Raw genomic sequence first — 19,130 nt, 5'->3', positions numbered from 1 at the left:
AGATTCCTGAGGCTTTTAAAAACTCCCAGCCTGGTTCATTACTCAAAACCGCAATCATGGGTAAGACTGCCGACCTGACTGCTGTCCAGAAGGCCATCATTGACACCCTCAAGCGAGAGGGTAAGACACAGAAAGAAATTTCTGAACGAATAGGCTGTTCCCAGAGTGCTGTATCAAGGCACCTCAGTGGGAAGTCTGTGGGAAGGAAAAAGTGTGGCAAAAAACGCTGCACAACGAGAAGAGGTGACCGGACCCTGAGGAAGATTGTGGAGAAGGACCGATTCCAGACCTTGGGGGACCTGCGGAAGCAGTGGACTGAGTCTGGAGTAGAAACATCCAGAGCCACCGTGCACAGGCGTGTGCAGGAAATGGGCTACAGGTGCCGCATTCCCCAGGTCAAGCCACTTTTGAACCAAAAACAGCGGCAGAAGCGCCTGACCTGGGCTACAGAGAAGCAGCACTGGACTGTTGCTCAGTTTTGCATGTCATTCGGAAATCAAGGTGCCAGAGTCTGGAGGAAGACTGGGGAGAAGGAAATGCCAAAATGCCTGAAGTCCAGTGTCAAGTACCCACAGTCAGTGATGGTCTGGGGTGCCATGTCAGCTGCTGGTGTTGGTCCACTGTGTTTTATCAAGGGCAGGGTCAATGCAGCTAGCTATCAGGAGATTTTGGAGCACTTCATGCTTCCATCTGCTGAAAAGCTTTATGGAGATGAAGATTTAGTTTTTTTTAGCACTACCTGGCACCTGCTCACAGTGCCAAAACCACTGGTAAATGGTTTACTGACCATGGTATTACTGTGCTCAATTGGCCTGCCAACTCTCCTGACCTGAACCCCATAGAGAATCTGTGGGATATTGTGAAGAGAAAGTTGAGAGACGCAAGACCCAACACTCTAGATGAGCTTAAGGCCGCTATCGAAGCATCCTGGGCCTCCATAACACCTCAGCAGTGCCACAGGCTGATTGCCTCCATGCCACGCCGCATTGAAGCAGTCATTTCTGCAAAAGGATTCCCGACCAAGTATTGAGTGCATAACTGAACATAATTATTTGAAGGTTGACTTTTTTTTGTATTAAAAACACTTTTCTTTTATTGGTCGGATGAAATATGCTAATTTTTTGAGAATTTTGGGTTTTCATGAGCTGTATGCCAAAATCATCAGTATTAAAACAATAAAAGACCTGAAATATTTCAGTTGGTGTGCAATGAATATAAAATAATTTTTATCATTACATTATGGAAAATAATGAACTTTTATCACAATATGCTAATTATTTTAGAAGGACCTGTATATGTTTTATTTTACCAGTTATAGAATTCAACCATTCATCCATTTGAGGTAGTGTAGTTAGCCTACATTGAGTATTTTCATTTTATGCAACTGTACACATTTATTAGTAGTAAATTAATAATTAATAAATTTAAGATCATCATGTTTGCAGAGAACAATATATTTCAGACCTAGTGGAGTAGTAATAATAATAATGTATCACTAAGTCTGAATTGAAATATATTGTACGTTTTAATGGATCACGCTACAAACATAATGATCTTATAATACATGATGCATTGCTGTGTCCGTTATCCCATAATTCCCACTTTTGGACACTTTTGCTTCAGTGGACATTAGACAACACTGCTAAATCAAGCTGTTATATTCATACATTTATTGTCCAACATTCCCAATTTTTTTGATGCATGTCAATTTAATTTCATATGTTGGTATTAATTCAATGTTTATAATGCTAATACTTGAACTTCAAAGAATTTTAACCCAAACTGACTGTTTAAGTCTTAACTTTTTTTTTTTTTCCACAAAACCTTTGCTCTCTAGAAACCCAAAGTCTGTAAAATAAACTGTACTAGTGCACTAGTGATAGTATTTTATTCTGTCTTGTCATCATTCAGGTTGGATTTCAGCTTTAATGTACTTTTTTTTTTTTTTTTTTTTTTTTTTAAACAAAGCAGCTGATATTGCCATAGAAACGCAGGGCTGCTGCTGGGCGTCCGGTATTCCAATGGAACGTTCTATTAAAGGTGGTACAGAGGATGTTTTGTTTTATACATTTTTGCAATATTACTTGAAACTGTCTTTACTAACTGATAAAAGACTATTTATTAGGTGCACTGAAAGGAATAATATTAATATACATCATCTGTGCACGATGTAGGGCCTTAAAAACATCAGCCAATCGTTTACGCGATCATCGGCCCTCTGGCTTGTCAATCACTGCCGTGACGTTCCTTGTGAGAGACGTGCGCGGATTGGCCCTCTGGCTTGTCAGTCACTGCCATGACGTTCCTTGTGAGAGACGAGCGTGGCTGCGCGCTCCAGTAACTATCCACACTCCACAGGCGCTGCATGCAATGTTTTTGTCAGGAGTAACAACTGCAGATTATGAGTTACCTGTGGTGAGTCCGACATAATAAATCCACTAACACGACACAGCGAATGCCGGTGGTAAACAAACACTCATGTTCCAGTACTCGTGTACGAGTTTTGGGAGGCGTTCCCTCGAAATGAGCTGTGAAGGAGGGGGGTTGTTCTTACGCATGCGCTCATTTCAAAAACTCACTAACTGTCTTTGGTTTCTCAGTCGACGAAAAGATCCTCTGTAGCACCTTTAAGTGTCGCTTCTTGTTAGTGTATTCTTTGATCGTTCCCTATTCTCCATAATAGTGCACTATGGGTAACGTTACTTGAACTTTCCATTCTATTCATTATTAATACTGATGTTTATGCAGTTGTTTTCCCCAATAAAAAAAAAGACAATCCTGGAGGATGATGTCATTAACGAAAAATAGCCAAATTCTTAAAGTGATACAGACCAACCATATGGAAAGTGAAATTGATGACAGAGGGAAAAGTATTGAAACAATATTCTCAAGTAAACCTTCTGGCCAGAGAATGGGGGAAAAATGCCTGGAATAGTTCTTAATAAACTACCACTTATTCAACCGCAAGTGGTGAGATTTTTATTAAAAAAATGATATTATTTAACCCCCCCGCGCCCTGCCTCAATGAAAAACAAAAAAACAAAAAACAAACAGGAGAGCATGATATTTGTTCTATTGTTTTAATTAACAGTATAGCGCTGTGCATACTTCCAAAGTGATATGAGAATTAGCACAAAAGAAAGAAACCCTGAAATACTCAGGCAAGTTATGGCAAAATGAGGAGAGAGCTCCCTCTTGTGGTCTGATTCGAGACATTCTAGTAAACGGACAGATATTCACTATGATGTCACTGACCAAGCCAAAGAAGCGACAATGGAAACGTTTTCCAAAAAAATCATGAGGGATATCATTCACTCTTTACACTTTAACAAGGCCTTTTTCTGGGTAGCAGAACAAAATTACAGACATCTAAACATATGGCACTGCTCACAGTAATATTCACATCAGTAAACAAAAATAAAATTCTGACATGTACAGGAATGCAAAATGAAATAAAACATTGCCATTTCCACGTATTCTATGTATAAGTAACTTTACACGCTTTTGCTTTTAAAGTGACAGTATCATAGCACAAATTGGTACACTGTGCCAAATATTGTACACACAAACTCACACACGTCCATCACACACCAATATCAAGAAATAGTAGTACAGTAAAATGAAATGATAAAAAAAAAGAAAAAAAAAAGAAAAGTGTATCACCTTCTCATCTCTAGACTTCATATGGTGCGGTAAAAAAAAAAAAAAAAAAATCAGTATTAAACCATCATATGCTTCAAGGCAACAGAAACTACAAAGAGTTATCAGCCTACAACGTAAATAAACAGCTCGCCTGATCGTAAGCTCTCAAGGTTGTGTGTGTACCTACAAGACTGAGACGTGGAAGTACCTGCAATCCCAGTGCAACACTCTCAAAAACACTAGGGGCTAGTAGGGAATAAACTGGGCCAGTTTTGATGTCGGTGACATCAATCAAGAGTCCTTGAGTCCCACATGAGAGACTCAGACTCACTTTAATGGATTACTAGTGCATTCAAATGTGCTGGTGCAATAACTTGAAAAATGAAAGGGATGATTCACCCAAAAATTAAAATTACATCATTTACTCAGCCTCATGTCATTCCAAACCTGTATAAGAAGTGCTTTTTGTCCATACAATGAAAGTCAATGGGGACCAATTTCATTTTAGACCCCACTGACTTTCATTGTATGAACAAAAAACAGTCACAGAGGGGGAAAAAAACATGAGAGTTAGTAAACGATGCCGATGTCATTGAGAGTGACTTTGAAGTAGTCTAGAATTGTTTTAACCCTGATTATACGAGACAGACTTGCACTGGTTTAAAAGTACGGAGTCACTAATGTAGATTCTGTTCAAATGTACTATATTCCTGAGTACAAAGGGGAGATTGGGAAGAACCTTCTCCCTAACAGCAGGCGGACTATGGGCACTGCGATCATGGCTTGAAAAGGGCTGCCACTGAAAGATCGATCCGATCGCTGACAGGGTAAACACCAAAGCCTCGTAGGACAAGAAAAGAACATAAGGCCTTCCGCGATGAGCCCCGTGACACATTTCACCATTTCGATAAACGCATGTATTTCAAGCAAACCGCAACGTACCTGGATGAAAACAGACGTCCCATGCGCGCACAAACACACACATACACACAGACTGGGGGAAAACCCCCAGCAGGGCTCACACCTGCGCAAGTTGCTTCTGATTTCAAGTATGCTACATTACCAAATTACACACAACCGATACTGTCACTTTAAAATGGGTTAAACACAGTATTCACAAATGTACATTTAAGGCTTAATTGTTTAGCACTAACAATAATAGCAGCAGTAAAGCACTTCTGTATTAATAACAATAAATCAAATAATAATAATAATAATAATAATAATAATAACATTAATAATAACAATATATTAAGGTGATCAAATGAAATGGTTTCTAAGATGAACAGCTTCATACAAAAGTCCAAAGCTCCCCAAGAGTGATTTTAGTCCCCACCGAATACAGAAACTTGGCCAGGCTTTGGACCTTTATAAGCAAATACTTCTTTTTTTTTATGATTAAGCGGATTCACTTTGTGTCCAACCTGTCGCCCCATAATCTGTTAGAAAACACTATCTTTAGTAAACACACTACTTCACAAAAGTCTGTCGGAGACCACCATATTAATGACACATTCAGATTAGAGCAAACAAGGTTACATGTCCCCTGACATCAGATGCGTGTACCCTTCATCAGCATGTTCCTACTGGGAATCTGAAGGACTGGCTGTCCTTAAACATTTGAGAAGTGAAATTCATGGTACAGTACAGTTACAGTAATGCTACACAGATGTATCAAGGCTGACGGAGAGCCCATTTCCGATGCCAGCCGCCACCACGCACCTTAAAAAAAAAAAAATTGTTCACACAGTACCCTGGAGGTCAAGGTCAGGCGGAGAACGGGTTGCTTTGGGCTGACCGGTATCTCTGAAATGGGCAGCTGCGCTGTGGGGACCGACACGTACGGCATGCTACTAGACAGACGGAAATGAAAATTACACACTCGAAAACAAAAATGTACCGAAGCGACACAAGTAAAGGCCATTTTTTCACAAAAGAAAATGCTCGGCTGCAGTCTGCTGTTTAACTGAACTCCCTTTAGCTATCCGAACTCCGAGGCCTAATACTTCACACACCCTGATCTCTGCAGCAAACCCTGACCCTCTCCAACATACGTGTATATATTAACTATACTCAATATTCTGATTTATATATTAAATCATATATAAACACATACAAGTTTTTGTCTTTTTTTGTTTTTGTCCTCGTTAAGCCTCAGGGGACACGTGTTGCCTTCAGGCTGAAGAAGCGGTCGCAAAGAACCCCTCACTCTTCCGAGAAGCGTTACGGAGAAAGGGCTCTCGTCATCACTAGAGCTAGAGTACGCAAGTATGCGCTCCTCTCTTCTGGAGTCCGAGATGAATGCGAGATGAGTGTGGCCGGGCCGAGACTGGGCGTTCAGAGAAGTTTCGTTATGTTAAGATATGTGCAGTAGAAGGGATGGACACAAACTCTCTCAGGATGTTCTTGGCCATCTCAATATTGTTCTGTGCAATCATAAGGGCTTTTTGGATGTCCTGATGGGAGTAGCCCTGGCTCAAGAGGTGCTCAATCTCGCTGCTGATCTGCTGGCTGGGCCCTGGACTCGCTCCGGGGGGAACCGGGCTGGGCCTGCGATCGGAGTTGATGCGACGAGGAAGAGGCTTAGGAGGCCGCTCGGGGGCTTCGGAGGGGTCCAGGACTGCTGAAGACAATTTAGAATAAGAATTCGGTCTATATTTACACACTGAAGTCTGAGATAATGATCACATTGCAAACCATGACACTCTCATGGGGTTGAAATATGATCTAAAATAAATATAGGTGGAAAACGGAAATGATACAGTGCTATATTTACTCTGTAAATATAATTTAAACTTTTTTTTTTTTTTTAAACAATATAAATCAAAAGATTGGATACTTGACTGACTGATGACTTTCCTCGTGATCTAAAAAAACGTTTTATGAAACGTTTTTGTAGACAAAAACAAATTATGCCTACATATGAAAAAATTAAAATGAGTAACACACACAAAAAACCCTAAAATTTAACGAAAATTTAATTGAACCCTGATATTCAAAATATTACACAAACACACACACTTGTATATATGGTTTACGGGGACTCTACATAGGTGTAATGGTTTTTATATCGTACAAACTGTATATTCTATGCCCCTACACTAACCCTACCCATCACAGAACATTTTTGGTACTTTTTAAGTTTCATAAAAACATTGTTTAGTATGTTTTTTAAGCCATTTGGTTTGAGGACACAGGAAGTGTCCTCATAAACCATGTTTACGGTGTAATACCCATGTCATTATACACATTTGTGTCCTCAAAAACCATATATACAAGAACACACAGACAAACACAGATAAGCAAATAAAAATAACACTTACTTGATGCTGCGCCAAGCTCACTGTCTATGGAAAGGCGGCTGAAGGCTGAGGATGTGGGGTTAATATCTGAAAGCGTGCGTCGGGCTAGATTGGCAGGTAGATGGGGCTTGGGGTAGTCATAGCTGTTCTCCTCCTCCTCCTCACCACATGCACCAATAGGATCCCTCAGGCCATTAGTGCAGGTCAAAGGAGGCAATTCAGAGTAATCTGAACAAGGACACACAGTATTTCACATTGCAGAATATACTGGCAGACTGTCTGTATGAAGATGAAGATCTTCACACATCACAGTACCTGAGTCTCTGGCCTGCTGTGGTCCAGAGGTGGTGAGGGCCTGGGCTTGGATATTGTACATGGCTTCATACATCTGTGGGCTTTCTGACTCCATTTCAGTGAGTACACTTCTAGAGAGAGTTAAATGGTGAGGTTTAGTACACTGACAGAGATTGTAAATGTGTCTCTGCACCTCCATGGCTGGTGAATTAACTTTACCTGGGACTGAGAGAAAGTGGAAGAGGTGGCCTGGGCACAGCCTCCCCCGCAGCAGAGGGCAGCACTGGTCGAGAAGATGGAGTCATGTACTCCGACTCCTCATCGTTCTCAGAGGCGTCCTCCCCTGTCTGAGCCTTAACTGCTGGGAGAGGCCTGTCAGGACAGGAGAAAGAGTCAACATACATGTGACCTCTTGCTTAACTAACAGGTTTATAGTGCAGGAAGTTAGGGGGTGTTTTTATCATTGCAACATGAACAAATGGACATTGCAATATTTGGGGATTGTCTGCAATTTATTCTGCAATATGAAAAAACACAGGAAATTTTATCAGTTGACTTGAAAAGCTTCTGTTTGGAAAGAATGAGTAATTCTAGAACGATTTTGTTAGGGAGTGCAGAGAAAATGTACAATTTTTTAAAATGCTGAAAAATTACTTTGACGACTTTCTCTGAGTTCCTTTTAATGTTGAACAATTGGGGAAAAAAACCCTAAATTTTGGTTTACACATTTGGCTTCACTCTTAACAAGAACAAATTCAAACCTCTCAAAAACCATAAAGTCAACAGAATAATAATAATATTAATAAAAAACTGCTTTTGACCATTCAATATGACTATAAAATAAAGTTTTGTATTGTGATTAAAAAACATTAAACAATATAAGACAGCAATTATAAATTGTAAAATAAAATGGAGTATTTAATAGGGGTGTTAATGGTACATGTATTCGTCTAGGGGTGTAACGGTATGAGTATTTGTACCCAACGGCTCACGGGGAAAGTTCCAAATGGAAGTGATCATCCCTATGTGAGCAGATGATTTAAGCGTTTGAAAAAAAGTCCACTAGGTAGTGCGCACACATTGAATGCGTCTTTCCAAGCTTAAGTATGACCATTTTTCCTACTGTGCCAAAATCATACCGAACAGTGACCCCAAAACCGAGGTATGTACTGAACCGTGACTTCTGTGTACTGTTACTAATTTTTAATACAAAATAAAATGACCAGCAGTGCATTTAATTAACTAAATTGCACCAAGCGATTGACTAATCGCATTAACCATTTATCATGATTTAGGTTTTATTTCAATATATATGATGCAGCGCTAGTTTTTATGTTGGCTTTGTGGCACCTACCTGATTGCCAAAGAATAGATGGCATTAGCCGAAGCAGATGGCTTTACTTTTGGGCTGTCGTACTCCGACCCAGAACTGGATGATACAAAACTCTGCATATGAAGCACATGAAGGTTAGATTAATATATATATATATATCTCTCAGGATTCAGCTTATGTCAATGTGTAAATATGGCATGCGTGTCCTCACCAGCTGGTGGTCGAGGCTGGGGGGACCATTGTTTCGAGGGCCTTCGGCTCTGGCGTCGAGCGTGGAAGGAAGTTGGAGAGGCAGAGAGTGTCGGTTAGAGAGTTCTCGAGATCCACGGGAGTCTCCGCTTGCTGGTGGCTGTGATGGGGCTTTGGGTACGGGCCGGGAGTTCCAGTCCGGCATGTTGCGGTTAGGAGGGGCAGGAGGCAGTTTGTCCCGAGAAGGTTCTCCGGGCGTACTGGGAAGAGGGCGTCTCGGGAGCCGGTTGTCAGAGCCGGTAGGTGGAGGTCGGTCTGGGGGAGGAGGCGGCGGCAGGTCCCTTAGAGTCGGGGGCAGCGGTAATGGCTTGTCCTTGTGATGGGATGGGGCCTGGATTATGGATAAACTAGACATCAAAAACTGCAATAGCACCAGAACATCAAGCAGTGTTCTGCTAATCCTAACTCTAAAATTTCCATCTAAAAATGCTTAATACATTCCAAACTGCAGTACCGAGAGTAAAAAAAACTTGCCGAAACATTCCATGCTAGTGCATTTACCTTGGATGTGGCCCCTGGACTAGAGGCCCCGGGAGGGTTGGTGGGTCTGAGAGGAAGCAGATCCAGCCGAGGAGGTACTGGGGGAACGACTGCCTGAGGGGCGATTGACAGCGGTGAGGGTGGCCTCTCCACCTGAAACAAGCCAAACCATTCAGCATACATCAATACAGATTACTGATGCTAAATACTCAAGCCAACATTTCAGAGCCTGCAGGAAAAGTTATTTGGTTTGGATTTGATGGAATTCCTATATTAAACTTCAAAACAGAAGCCTTACACATTAAAAAAATAATATTTACTGAGGCAGGTGACAGCTGAATCAATTCTGTTCATTGAAAAACAGGTTAAGGTGTAGAAGATGACATCTTTTTGCAGGTTTAGCAAAGCTGAATGGTCCATAACATCATAAGGAGATAAAGTTATTCTCACTTTAGAACCGACCAGCTTGCTAATCATGAAAGGTGAGTCCTCCAAACGATCATCATCGTCATCGTCGTAGCTGGGCGAAGGGGCTCCCTCGGCTCCATACGTGCCCCTGCAGCCTCCGTAGGAGCCTCCGCTATTGGGGTCCTTGGGATCAAAGGGGTCAACAACGATGGGCTCGGTGCCCTTAATTTCACAGCGGCAGAACGGGCAACCCTGACCTTCTGATTCCTAAAATGAAGAGAAAAGAACCCGTGAGTGAAGAAAACATGGCATGTGTGTCCAAACAGATGATGGCTGAAGGCTCTTCAGGTTTACCTGCCAGGCTGTAAGACAGGAAGTGCACATGAGGTGGCCGCAGGGCTCAATCTTCACATCCTTGTCATTCTCAGCACATATCTTACACAGCTGGAAGGTAGAGCCCATCTCACAGTAGAGCTCATATTGCTCCTGTAGGAGATGAAAGATAGGTATTATCCAAATGATTCAAGATTTAGGTGGCTGACTGATATAATTAAAACAAAAACAGACCTGTGTGACTTTGATATGGTCTTGAGGCGAGGGCTCACACAGCCCTGTGAGGTCAGGGTTCTGAGTGCGGCCATCGGGGAAAAGGTAGCTAAACAGGGATAAACAGTCTGTAAGACACACTTAAGATCCGAGAGAAATAAAGTGTGACATGATGCTTCATTACGCATCTAAATGTGTGAATGGATGTTCTCTGTGCTTAATTTGAACCTCTGTTTTGACTTACAATCCTTCCCTAAAGCCATCGATGAGGGCCTGGAAGAGGGGTTTGTTATGAGGAATGGTCTGCAAGATGTTCCCATCAGCTGTGACGTAACCGATAGCCCACTGGCCGAGTCGCGTACAGCTCAGTCTGAAGATATAGCTGTAACCAAGAGCAAAACGTGACACTTTCGACATGAGATAAAAGAAACAGGACAATCTAACAGTGTCAGATCAAGCCATCGCTGAGAAACAGTCTCAATGCATTAGGGGTGGTCATATGATTGCTTTTCTTTGCAATGAGAGCACTTGTGACATCATGGTACTTTTACAATACATCTATTGATGGGAGGTACCATGCGGTCCTCCGGTCCACTCAGAGGGGGAAATCAAGCGACTAACGGTGCATTGTCCCATGTAACTCCTGTCACTGTTTGTGTAAGAGTTGCAGATAATGCTGCTATGAACACTGCTGATGCCATGAACACGTTTAAATGAAAAACACTTCATTTAAGTGTTCAATGGCTGGAGCCCAAAGACACACACACACATATATATATATATATATATATATATATATATATATATATATATATGTGTGTGTATGTGTATGTGTATGTGTGTATATATATATATATATATATATATATATATATATATATATATATATATATATATAAAAATGAACTGAAAAACAAAAACTTTGGGTATGTTAATGGACTCGATCTTCTCAATCTATATTTTGATCATTCTCAATCCTATCTGGACAAAGTCTTTTTTGTTTGAAATGTTACTTAATGAAACATACCCACATCCAAGTGTTGATCAAAAAAAGAATGAATGTTTAAAAGCAGAGGCTCTGATCTTTTTTTTTTTTTTGATACATTGACTGTTTACATATTCAAGTTATTGACGAATAAGGTTTTTAACTGTAAAAAACAAAACAAAAAAACAACAACAATGGAGATATAATTAATTTTTAAGTTTTATTAAGTGCTATTGATATTATGGGGTTTTTATAGTCAATTAACACTGATTTTGTCATGTTTTACAGGATGGACAAATTTTGTCACCAAAAAAGTCATTAGTTTTAACCAAAATTTCGGTTTTACCGAATAACGATATTTTTTAAACAATGTTAACAGGCTGATATCTAGCTAGCTAGCTAGCAAAAGGACAATCAAACATTTTATATTTAATACAAGTTTTTAAAATATACAACATTTTCCATGTTTTATAGCGGTTGTACCGAATGACCTGATGTTTCGGGACATGCGTAAGAGCAAGTGAAAACAAGATTTTTTTCAAGTAGTTAAGAGAGAGTTAGTTACTTTGCTTCAGGACCATGTGGTCCTTTGCAGGTCTCTGAACGATGTCACATCCTGTCACATGATATTGATCGCATGACTTGATCCAAAATGGTCCCTTTATATTGGTTACTCTGAATGACATCGATGAAATTTATTTTTCCGGACATTCTTTCTCATAGCAAAGCAACGGCTTCTACACAATTTTAATACCATTTTGCACTATGTTGATATATGATGTTATAAAATCATGCCTGAATGAATGAATGAATAAATAAATAAATTACATTTTAAGACATTTTAATCAAATGAAATGGCTGTACTGGCCTTTGGACGGTTAAACCGAATGACCTTTTGACACTTCAAAATCTTTATATGTAGCAAAATATAATTAAAACATTTTGGATTTATTAAAAGAGATCTAGTTGTACTACCTTACATACTTTGGATGTCATATTGTTGTTTTTTTATTATTATTAAGGCCTTTGGACAATTCACGTCACGTCCCTGACCAATTCACAAAACTTTCATGGCCCTAGAATATTTTGTTGTATGAATATGATCAAAAATGCTAGCATGGCTGGCAAAACAAAGGATACACACAGGACCGCTCTTAAATTCTTTTAACTTCCTATTTAAAGGATGCTCGAAATCAATGTGACCTTTTTCCCCTTCCTTCCCTGTAACATGAATAGAACTTTGTTCTTGTTGATGGTGATAGTGTGGGCAAAAAATAATAATAATAAAAAGTTGAAATAAAATAATAAATAAGATAAAATAATGTTAAAAGAATGTTTATTGGAAATTTTAAAATTAAAAAAAGAAGAAAAAAATGTAATACAGGTTTGAAACAAAAGGAGTCATTATCTAAATGGCTAGATTGATTTTTATTTTGTGTGAACTACCCCCGTAACAGAGACGTGTGCATGGATGAGGGGTGCGTTGTGTGTGCATTACCTGCCGGGCTTGTGGATGAATTTTTGCAGACGAGCTTTAACTTCATCATAGGTAAGAAAGGCCATGTACCCTGGATGAGTCACAGCCAGGCTGTTCCAGTTTCTTAGCAGTGACGACCATGGCTACATAAAAAAATGCAAATAAAGTAAATACATTTTTTTTTTCCCAAAAACCATTTCACACTGTGAATTTAGTGGCATGTATACAAATAACATCTGACAGCAAATGCACTCTTTAGTCTCTTTCGAGATGACCTCTAATATCCATTTAAGAGATGAAGAGAAGTCTGAGTCAGAGAGAGAAAGAGCATTTTGGGGATGGAGTGGTGAATCACTATGTACGCCAGTGACAACAGCAAACCAAATTAACTCTGATCCCTGTATATAAACATCACTTTAATGTCATTCCAATTAGTAAAGCAGGCATTGCATTCAATACCAACATGTCGATGTGAAGCCACACCTCAAAACGGAGATAAACATGTGTAATGACATATACTGACAAAATTAAAACACACATCAGTTTTCCTTCCTTTGCATAAGCTCATCCAAAACCACAAGACTGTTCCAATCACAGTCACAGTCAGTTTATCAATAGAGACAAATGGTCAATATATAGTCCATCAAGTGAGCAGGTGACAATATTTTAGTTCAGTGAGACTATTATTCATCAGAAGCACATTTTAAAGGACTACATTCATGTGTTTATGGAACATCCTTAGGCAAAACTGGCACTTCCTCTGACAGTCAAACACTTCTTAGAATTTGCCTTGTTCCTTTTTTTAAAAAGTGGTTATACTGTGAGTGCGATGAAACCGATCAACAACTTGCCCGTGGCTTACGTATGCAAATTTCTGTCTAAAGATGTCAGAGCAAAAGCTCACTTCCCGGTCTATAAAAATGGTACCCGTGTTCATTTTCTCTTTGAAAGCCATTTTAACAGCTTGACTAAAAATCATAGAGCTCTAATTGAAAGTTTGGGACACAGGCAGGCTGCCTGTCTACACTTGAAGTGTGTGATGCAGTATGCATTTAATTGAGTGAAACCCCATTTCTGTTTCGGTTGTGCTGCAGGGCTACTCCAGCCACTTTATTTTTACTGATTGTTTGGAAATAAAATTATCTACAAATATCATAATGACTACGATGGATTTAAAATTTGCTGAATTCTTAAACAGTAAGACTAAAAGACCATGATCCACCTTGTTTGTTTGTGAACAGGTTACGTAGCAGCTTATGTACTATCGCAGTTTCTTCGGAAAAGTAGTCTCTGACACCTCAGAGTGGCCTGCATTCACACATTTTCAAAATGCTTTGTGCATCACCTGAAACACCCCCTGACACTTGCGTCAAACAAATAGTTGCAGAACAAATATGGGTGAACCAATCCACATAGGGACTAACAAATATCCCCTATCAGATTACATATCATTATTATCTTCAGATCTTCAGTATTTACTACCATAACCCATGATGCCTAATCATGCTTGTGTACACTGAGCAAACACATAAAACAAAACCAGTTTTCATACTGAGATATCTGTCTCGCAAAGGTCCACTCCGAGTCAAAAAGCTGTCGAACTGAAGGAATAAAAAAGCCTGTGACTGGCTCTCCAGTAGGGTGGGTTCATTCAGATGCTGATGAGAAGCGTGACCTTGCTACGTGGAGCTTCGTCAAAGCGCTTTGCGGGCTCTCTGTAAACAGCGGGTCTATTTCTGTCTGCTGGGCTGGATGAATGAAGCAGAGGTACGGTGCAGCACAAGCGCTGCACACTGCAACTGAAACAGGCACAGGGCCAGCCATGCCGCGGCCGTTTTAAGCTTTCTAACAGACCAACATACTGACTTGAATTACGACGTGCTGTCAATGTTAGCTCGGTTATTTAATGTTTCAAAAAGGCCATGTCTGATTATGGCTGCATCAGCTATAAAAATGATCTTGACCCCCCCCCCTTTTTTCTCAAATTAACTCTGATGTGAAGTAAGGGAGGCTAATTAAAGGATAGCTGTGATTATGGCCTTTTGAGGAGAGAGAGGATGAGAAAGCCCTGGACCGCTGTGATGTCTGTGCTGGAGCACTCTGAATAATGAGCTCATTACATAGACAGCACTGTGCTGCCAAGCAGCCGTCAGATGATGCATTCAACAGCTGCTATATTATAGATTCATATTATAATCATCACAACAGTCAACTGTTCCATGGAAAAATCAACATGACTAGATTTTTACATTTTCTGAAGACAACGTGAAGACAACAGGCAAAATTTGTCATCAGGATGCTAGGATGGTTGGCAGGGCATTGCAATGGAGTCGTTTCGGTACACTTACCGTTCAATGTTTGGGTTCAGTAAGATTGAGAAATAAATACTTTCATTTAGCAAGGATGCATTAAATTTGATCAAAACTGACGATAATATAAATTAATGTTACAAAAAATTTCAAATAAATGCTGTTCTTTTTAATGATACATTAATCACAGAATCCTGATTAAAAAAAAAAGACAATTAAAAAAAATGGTTTTCAAAAAATGTTTTTTTCTGAAGGATCATGTGACACTGAAGACTAATAGCTGCTGAAAATGCAGCTTTTCCATCATAGGAATAAATCACATTTAGCAAGGATGCATTAAATTTGATCAAAACTGACGATAATATAAATTAATGTTACAAAAAATTTCAAATAAATGCTGTTCTTTTTAATGATACATTAATCACAGAATCCTGATTAAAAAAAAAAGACAATTAAAAAAAATGGTTTTCAAAAAATGTTTTTTTCTGAAGGATCATGTGACACTGAAGACTAATAGCTGCTGAAAATGCAGCTTTTCCATCATAGGAATAAATCACATTTTAAAATGTATTCAAATAGAAAACTATTTGAACAATATTGCTGTTTTACTGTATTTTACTCATCAAATAAATGCGAAATAAAAAAATAAAAAAAATCTTACCCAACTCAGACTTTTGAACAGTAGTGTATAAATAGATGTCAATCTTGCGTATCATCTGTCGACTCAAATAGTTAAATACTTTGGTTTGGGGATTTGAACAAACCCCAACCCCAAGTATGAGCAATAGTAATTGTGATTTTGCCCTAGCAAGCACCACTAATTATGTGGTACCAGTATAAAAAGTATCAAATCAAGTAGAAGAACAGAAAAGCCTCAAACATTTCTGCTCTGCATTGTTGCTCTCATAGGGTATATAATTAGAGCAAAAAATCCCACAGAGGTTAGCAGCAGTTGTCATTAAAATAGGTCAAACAGATCTCTCCTCTAAAGCTGAGGCACTTTCAAATCATCCTTCGCCCCCTACTCTCAGAAAATCGTGTGCTCGGAGAAGTACAGACAAGCCTTTTTGAGCTACAAAAGGCGATAAGAGGCCTCCATTCAGGCTGGCTTTCAGCCATGAGAACTAAAGCATCAGCACTGACACGGACACTCAAACAGCGCCTCCGTACCCACACAACAATAGTCATTGTCAGACCTTCCTCTACACCGAGCTCTGGGACAATGGAGTTAGTTTGTGCTTGGAGGAAGTGATGAAGTGATTGAACGACGCACCTGGAAAAGCCTGGTGAAGATGTCAAACTCAAAGACGGAGATGTAGTCGTTGCAGGTGAGGTCAATGGTGGATTTTAGCGCCATGGCCTCTAGGCCCGAGCTGATGGGGTGAAACTCATGCAGGGCCTGCCGGAACACCTTCCAAGGCACGATGGTCCTGGAATTCAGAGAAATGGAGGTTATGTTACCAGAATTAGACTGTTTTGCTTTCCTAAAAATGTCAAAGTCCATCTTCCTTTGTTTTTCCATGGAACATGGCGCGTTAATCTGTTACAAGAACAAAGAACACATTAAGCTTCTCACTTATCCCCGAACGATCTTCTCCAGAACTCTGCGGCGTCCGCTTTGGTGATTCTGAAGTTATCCCCTTGAAACAGGCCGTTGGGAAAGATGGCTTTGAGCTCCGCGAGCATGTGACTGAATATCAGCGACAATTTCGTCAGGTTCCGTCTGAAATAGAGGAAAGAGAACAGTTACTTTACACTGAGATGTTTGATAAACCATAACACAGCCTTTGTAACTTAATAATGATTAAGAGGCCACAATATTTGATCAAACTTGCTAAATCTTAACAGGGTCTGGATCTTATCAAGAGCAATAATAGAGGTTATTTCCCCCAAATCAGCAGATTCCGGATTCCGGCCTGGTGATTGGGTACTTCTGTGACCAGCGGGCATAGTGCGGGAGTGTGCTAGGCACATATCAGGGACTGAGGTGGACGCTCTGAATGCCTGCTGCATTTTTCTGATTCCACTGACTCTGGGCACATGAGCCCAAGGCAGGCAGGCGAGAGCAGGGAGGGTCGCGCTGCATGGCAGGGGGAGGAAGTGGAAAGAAAGCCATGATTTACAGGGCAGCACAGTGGGGGATTGTACAAGCGCTCCAGCCTAGGGAATTGACATGCACAAGAGAGAGTCTGAGTGTGGCAGTGCCGCAGCTGCCTCCAAAAACTCACTCCTTACTCAGACGATGAGAAAAAAAAAAAAAAAAAAAAGACAGCAAGACAGAGTGAGAAAAGTGGTGTTATAAAAAAAAAAAAAAAAAAAAAAAAAAAATGCAAAAATGGAGTGTAAACTACAGGAAATGACAGCAAGCAAAAAAAAAAAAAAAAAGCTTGTGCAAAAAAAGTGTGCATAAGCAATAGCTCTCTTTGTGAAGGGCTTTTTGGATTACCACTGAAGATATGATATTTCATCTGCTTCCTCTGGTCATGATGTTCCCCAAACAAAATGCATTGATATTCACACTTAAATGTTTTATTTAATCATAAAATGAAAGATTATGTTTTACTGATGGTAAATATCCAAAATTGAATGCTATAATGAACAACAACAACAGTAATTATTATTTATTAAAACAAAAAAACCAAATAAATTATGCATAAAAATATGCATTCATTTCTGCTACTCAGTAAACTAGAAGTATGTCAAATGAGCAGGATGTGCGAATATCAGCAATGTGTCATCTGAATTCAGATGACACATTGTTCTCAAATTTGTACAACCAGTGAACATTTATTATGTATATTGTATATGCCATTTTTCTTTTCTTTTTTTGTGTGCAATAATCGATATGGCACCCAATCCCACATGGAAGGATTCTCTGCCATCCTTCACTACTTTAACATCTTGAAATCCCACTGTCCTCATAGCCTGGGTTTACATACTCCTTTATCTAAGGCTCTGACCTTGCTCTGGGAACAGTTGTTGTTTGTGGCAAAAGGGTGCCAATGTGCCTTCTGGGGAAGCCAGCTGTGCCATGCTTACCCTCTCCACGAGGACACATAAGAGAAGTTAAGTGATGGCATTTGTGTGGTGAGGCTGCAAACCAGCACTTCCAAACAAAATGTTTGCGAACGTGCATGTTTGAAACCATGAGGGAAAGGAGAAGCTTTCAGCAGGAGATTCAAACTAAGTAGGGCACAGATGCACAGAAAGCCCAAGCTCATGCAGAAGGGCTCACTCAATCACTCACTAAAGCTGCCGTACTGAGGACTGTATTTGTGAGCTCAGTTAATCCCAGAGTCAGAGGCGTCACTCTTCAGAACAATAAATGAAGCCCTCATGCTGACAAACAATCACAATGAATGACATTTCTAATGCCTAATGATGTCTTTGAACAGGCTAATTCATATTAGAAAGAGAAAACCAACACATCCTGCGTACAAATATGCATGCATTTCTAATACACAGTGTGCTTAAATAAATGTGTCAAATGAGTCGGATGACCAAATATCAGGATGATAAAAATAAAAATAAAAAAAGATTATAAAATAAAATGTGAACTGCGAGCTGCAGAAGTCTATGTGCAATAGGCCAGGGTAGACACCATATTTAATTCGGCATAAAAAAAAAAAAAATATCAGGCTGTGAGGGTTTGATGTACAGTATTGATTATTTGGCCAACAAAAAAAACCATTGAAAATACATTTTCCCCCCAAAAGATACTAGTGGATTAAAAAAAAGAAATGAACTAAAAAAAAAAGTAAAAATTGTGACATGACCCAGTGACATGATCCACTGAACAGTGTATTCCTCTGTATCTCACAACCTCGGTTTCGTTTGCACTACATTAATTATGACGGTGGTTAAATTGTGGTATGAAACAAGACCTGAGTAAAAAGGCATCAATGAACAACGTCAGCCTGATAGATTTAGTATGCCCAGGACCGAGAATGTATTTATAGTGCACACCTGCAAACCTAAAGAATATATTCATCAATGTTCGAGAAGTGAGTTTAACAAATTCAGTATGGCAGTGTGGTTCCCAAACTTTTTAGAGTGGCATACCCCCTGAGGCATTTAATATCCTTCTGCAGTACTTCAAATCACG

At 39.7% G+C, this 19,130-nt stretch overlaps 1 protein-coding gene across 4 annotated transcripts in view; it reads right to left on the bottom strand.

Moving 5' to 3' along the window:
• Positions 1–3,066: 3,066 nt before the first annotated feature.
• The window catches only part of cbl (Cbl proto-oncogene, E3 ubiquitin protein ligase), a 37,154-nt gene continuing 21,090 nt past the window's right edge, over positions 3,067–19,130 (bottom strand). For 2 of the 4 annotated variants that reach the window (XM_048159895.1, XM_048159898.1), the window contains exons 3-16: positions 16,602–16,748; positions 16,299–16,455; positions 12,738–12,859; positions 10,499–10,636; positions 10,276–10,363; positions 10,063–10,194; positions 9,751–9,975; positions 9,322–9,453; positions 8,783–9,151; positions 8,593–8,684; positions 7,458–7,610; positions 7,260–7,369; positions 6,966–7,172; positions 3,067–6,265 (exon numbers count right to left, since the gene is read on the bottom strand). In XM_048159895.1, coding sequence (XP_048015852.1) covers positions 5,994–6,265; positions 6,966–7,172; positions 7,260–7,369; positions 7,458–7,610; positions 8,593–8,684; positions 8,783–9,151; positions 9,322–9,453; positions 9,751–9,975; positions 10,063–10,194; positions 10,276–10,363; positions 10,499–10,636; positions 12,738–12,859; positions 16,299–16,455; positions 16,602–16,748 — 2,344 coding nt within the window. In that variant the 3' untranslated portion in view covers positions 3,067–5,993. The remainder of the gene's footprint in view (positions 6,266–6,965; positions 7,173–7,259; positions 7,370–7,457; positions 7,611–8,592; positions 8,685–8,782; positions 9,152–9,321; positions 9,454–9,750; positions 9,976–10,062; positions 10,195–10,275; positions 10,364–10,498; positions 10,637–12,737; positions 12,860–16,298; positions 16,456–16,601; positions 16,749–19,130) is intronic. The other 2 variants (XM_048159897.1, XM_048159896.1) reach the window with 2 other exon arrangements.

This window comes from Megalobrama amblycephala, linkage group LG16, assembly GCF_018812025.1.
Source record: "Megalobrama amblycephala isolate DHTTF-2021 linkage group LG16, ASM1881202v1, whole genome shotgun sequence".
Taxonomy (NCBI): domain Eukaryota; kingdom Metazoa; phylum Chordata; class Actinopteri; order Cypriniformes; family Xenocyprididae; genus Megalobrama; species Megalobrama amblycephala.
Note: the sequence above shows the minus strand (reverse complement) of the source record. Positions and strands in the feature narration are given on the sequence as shown.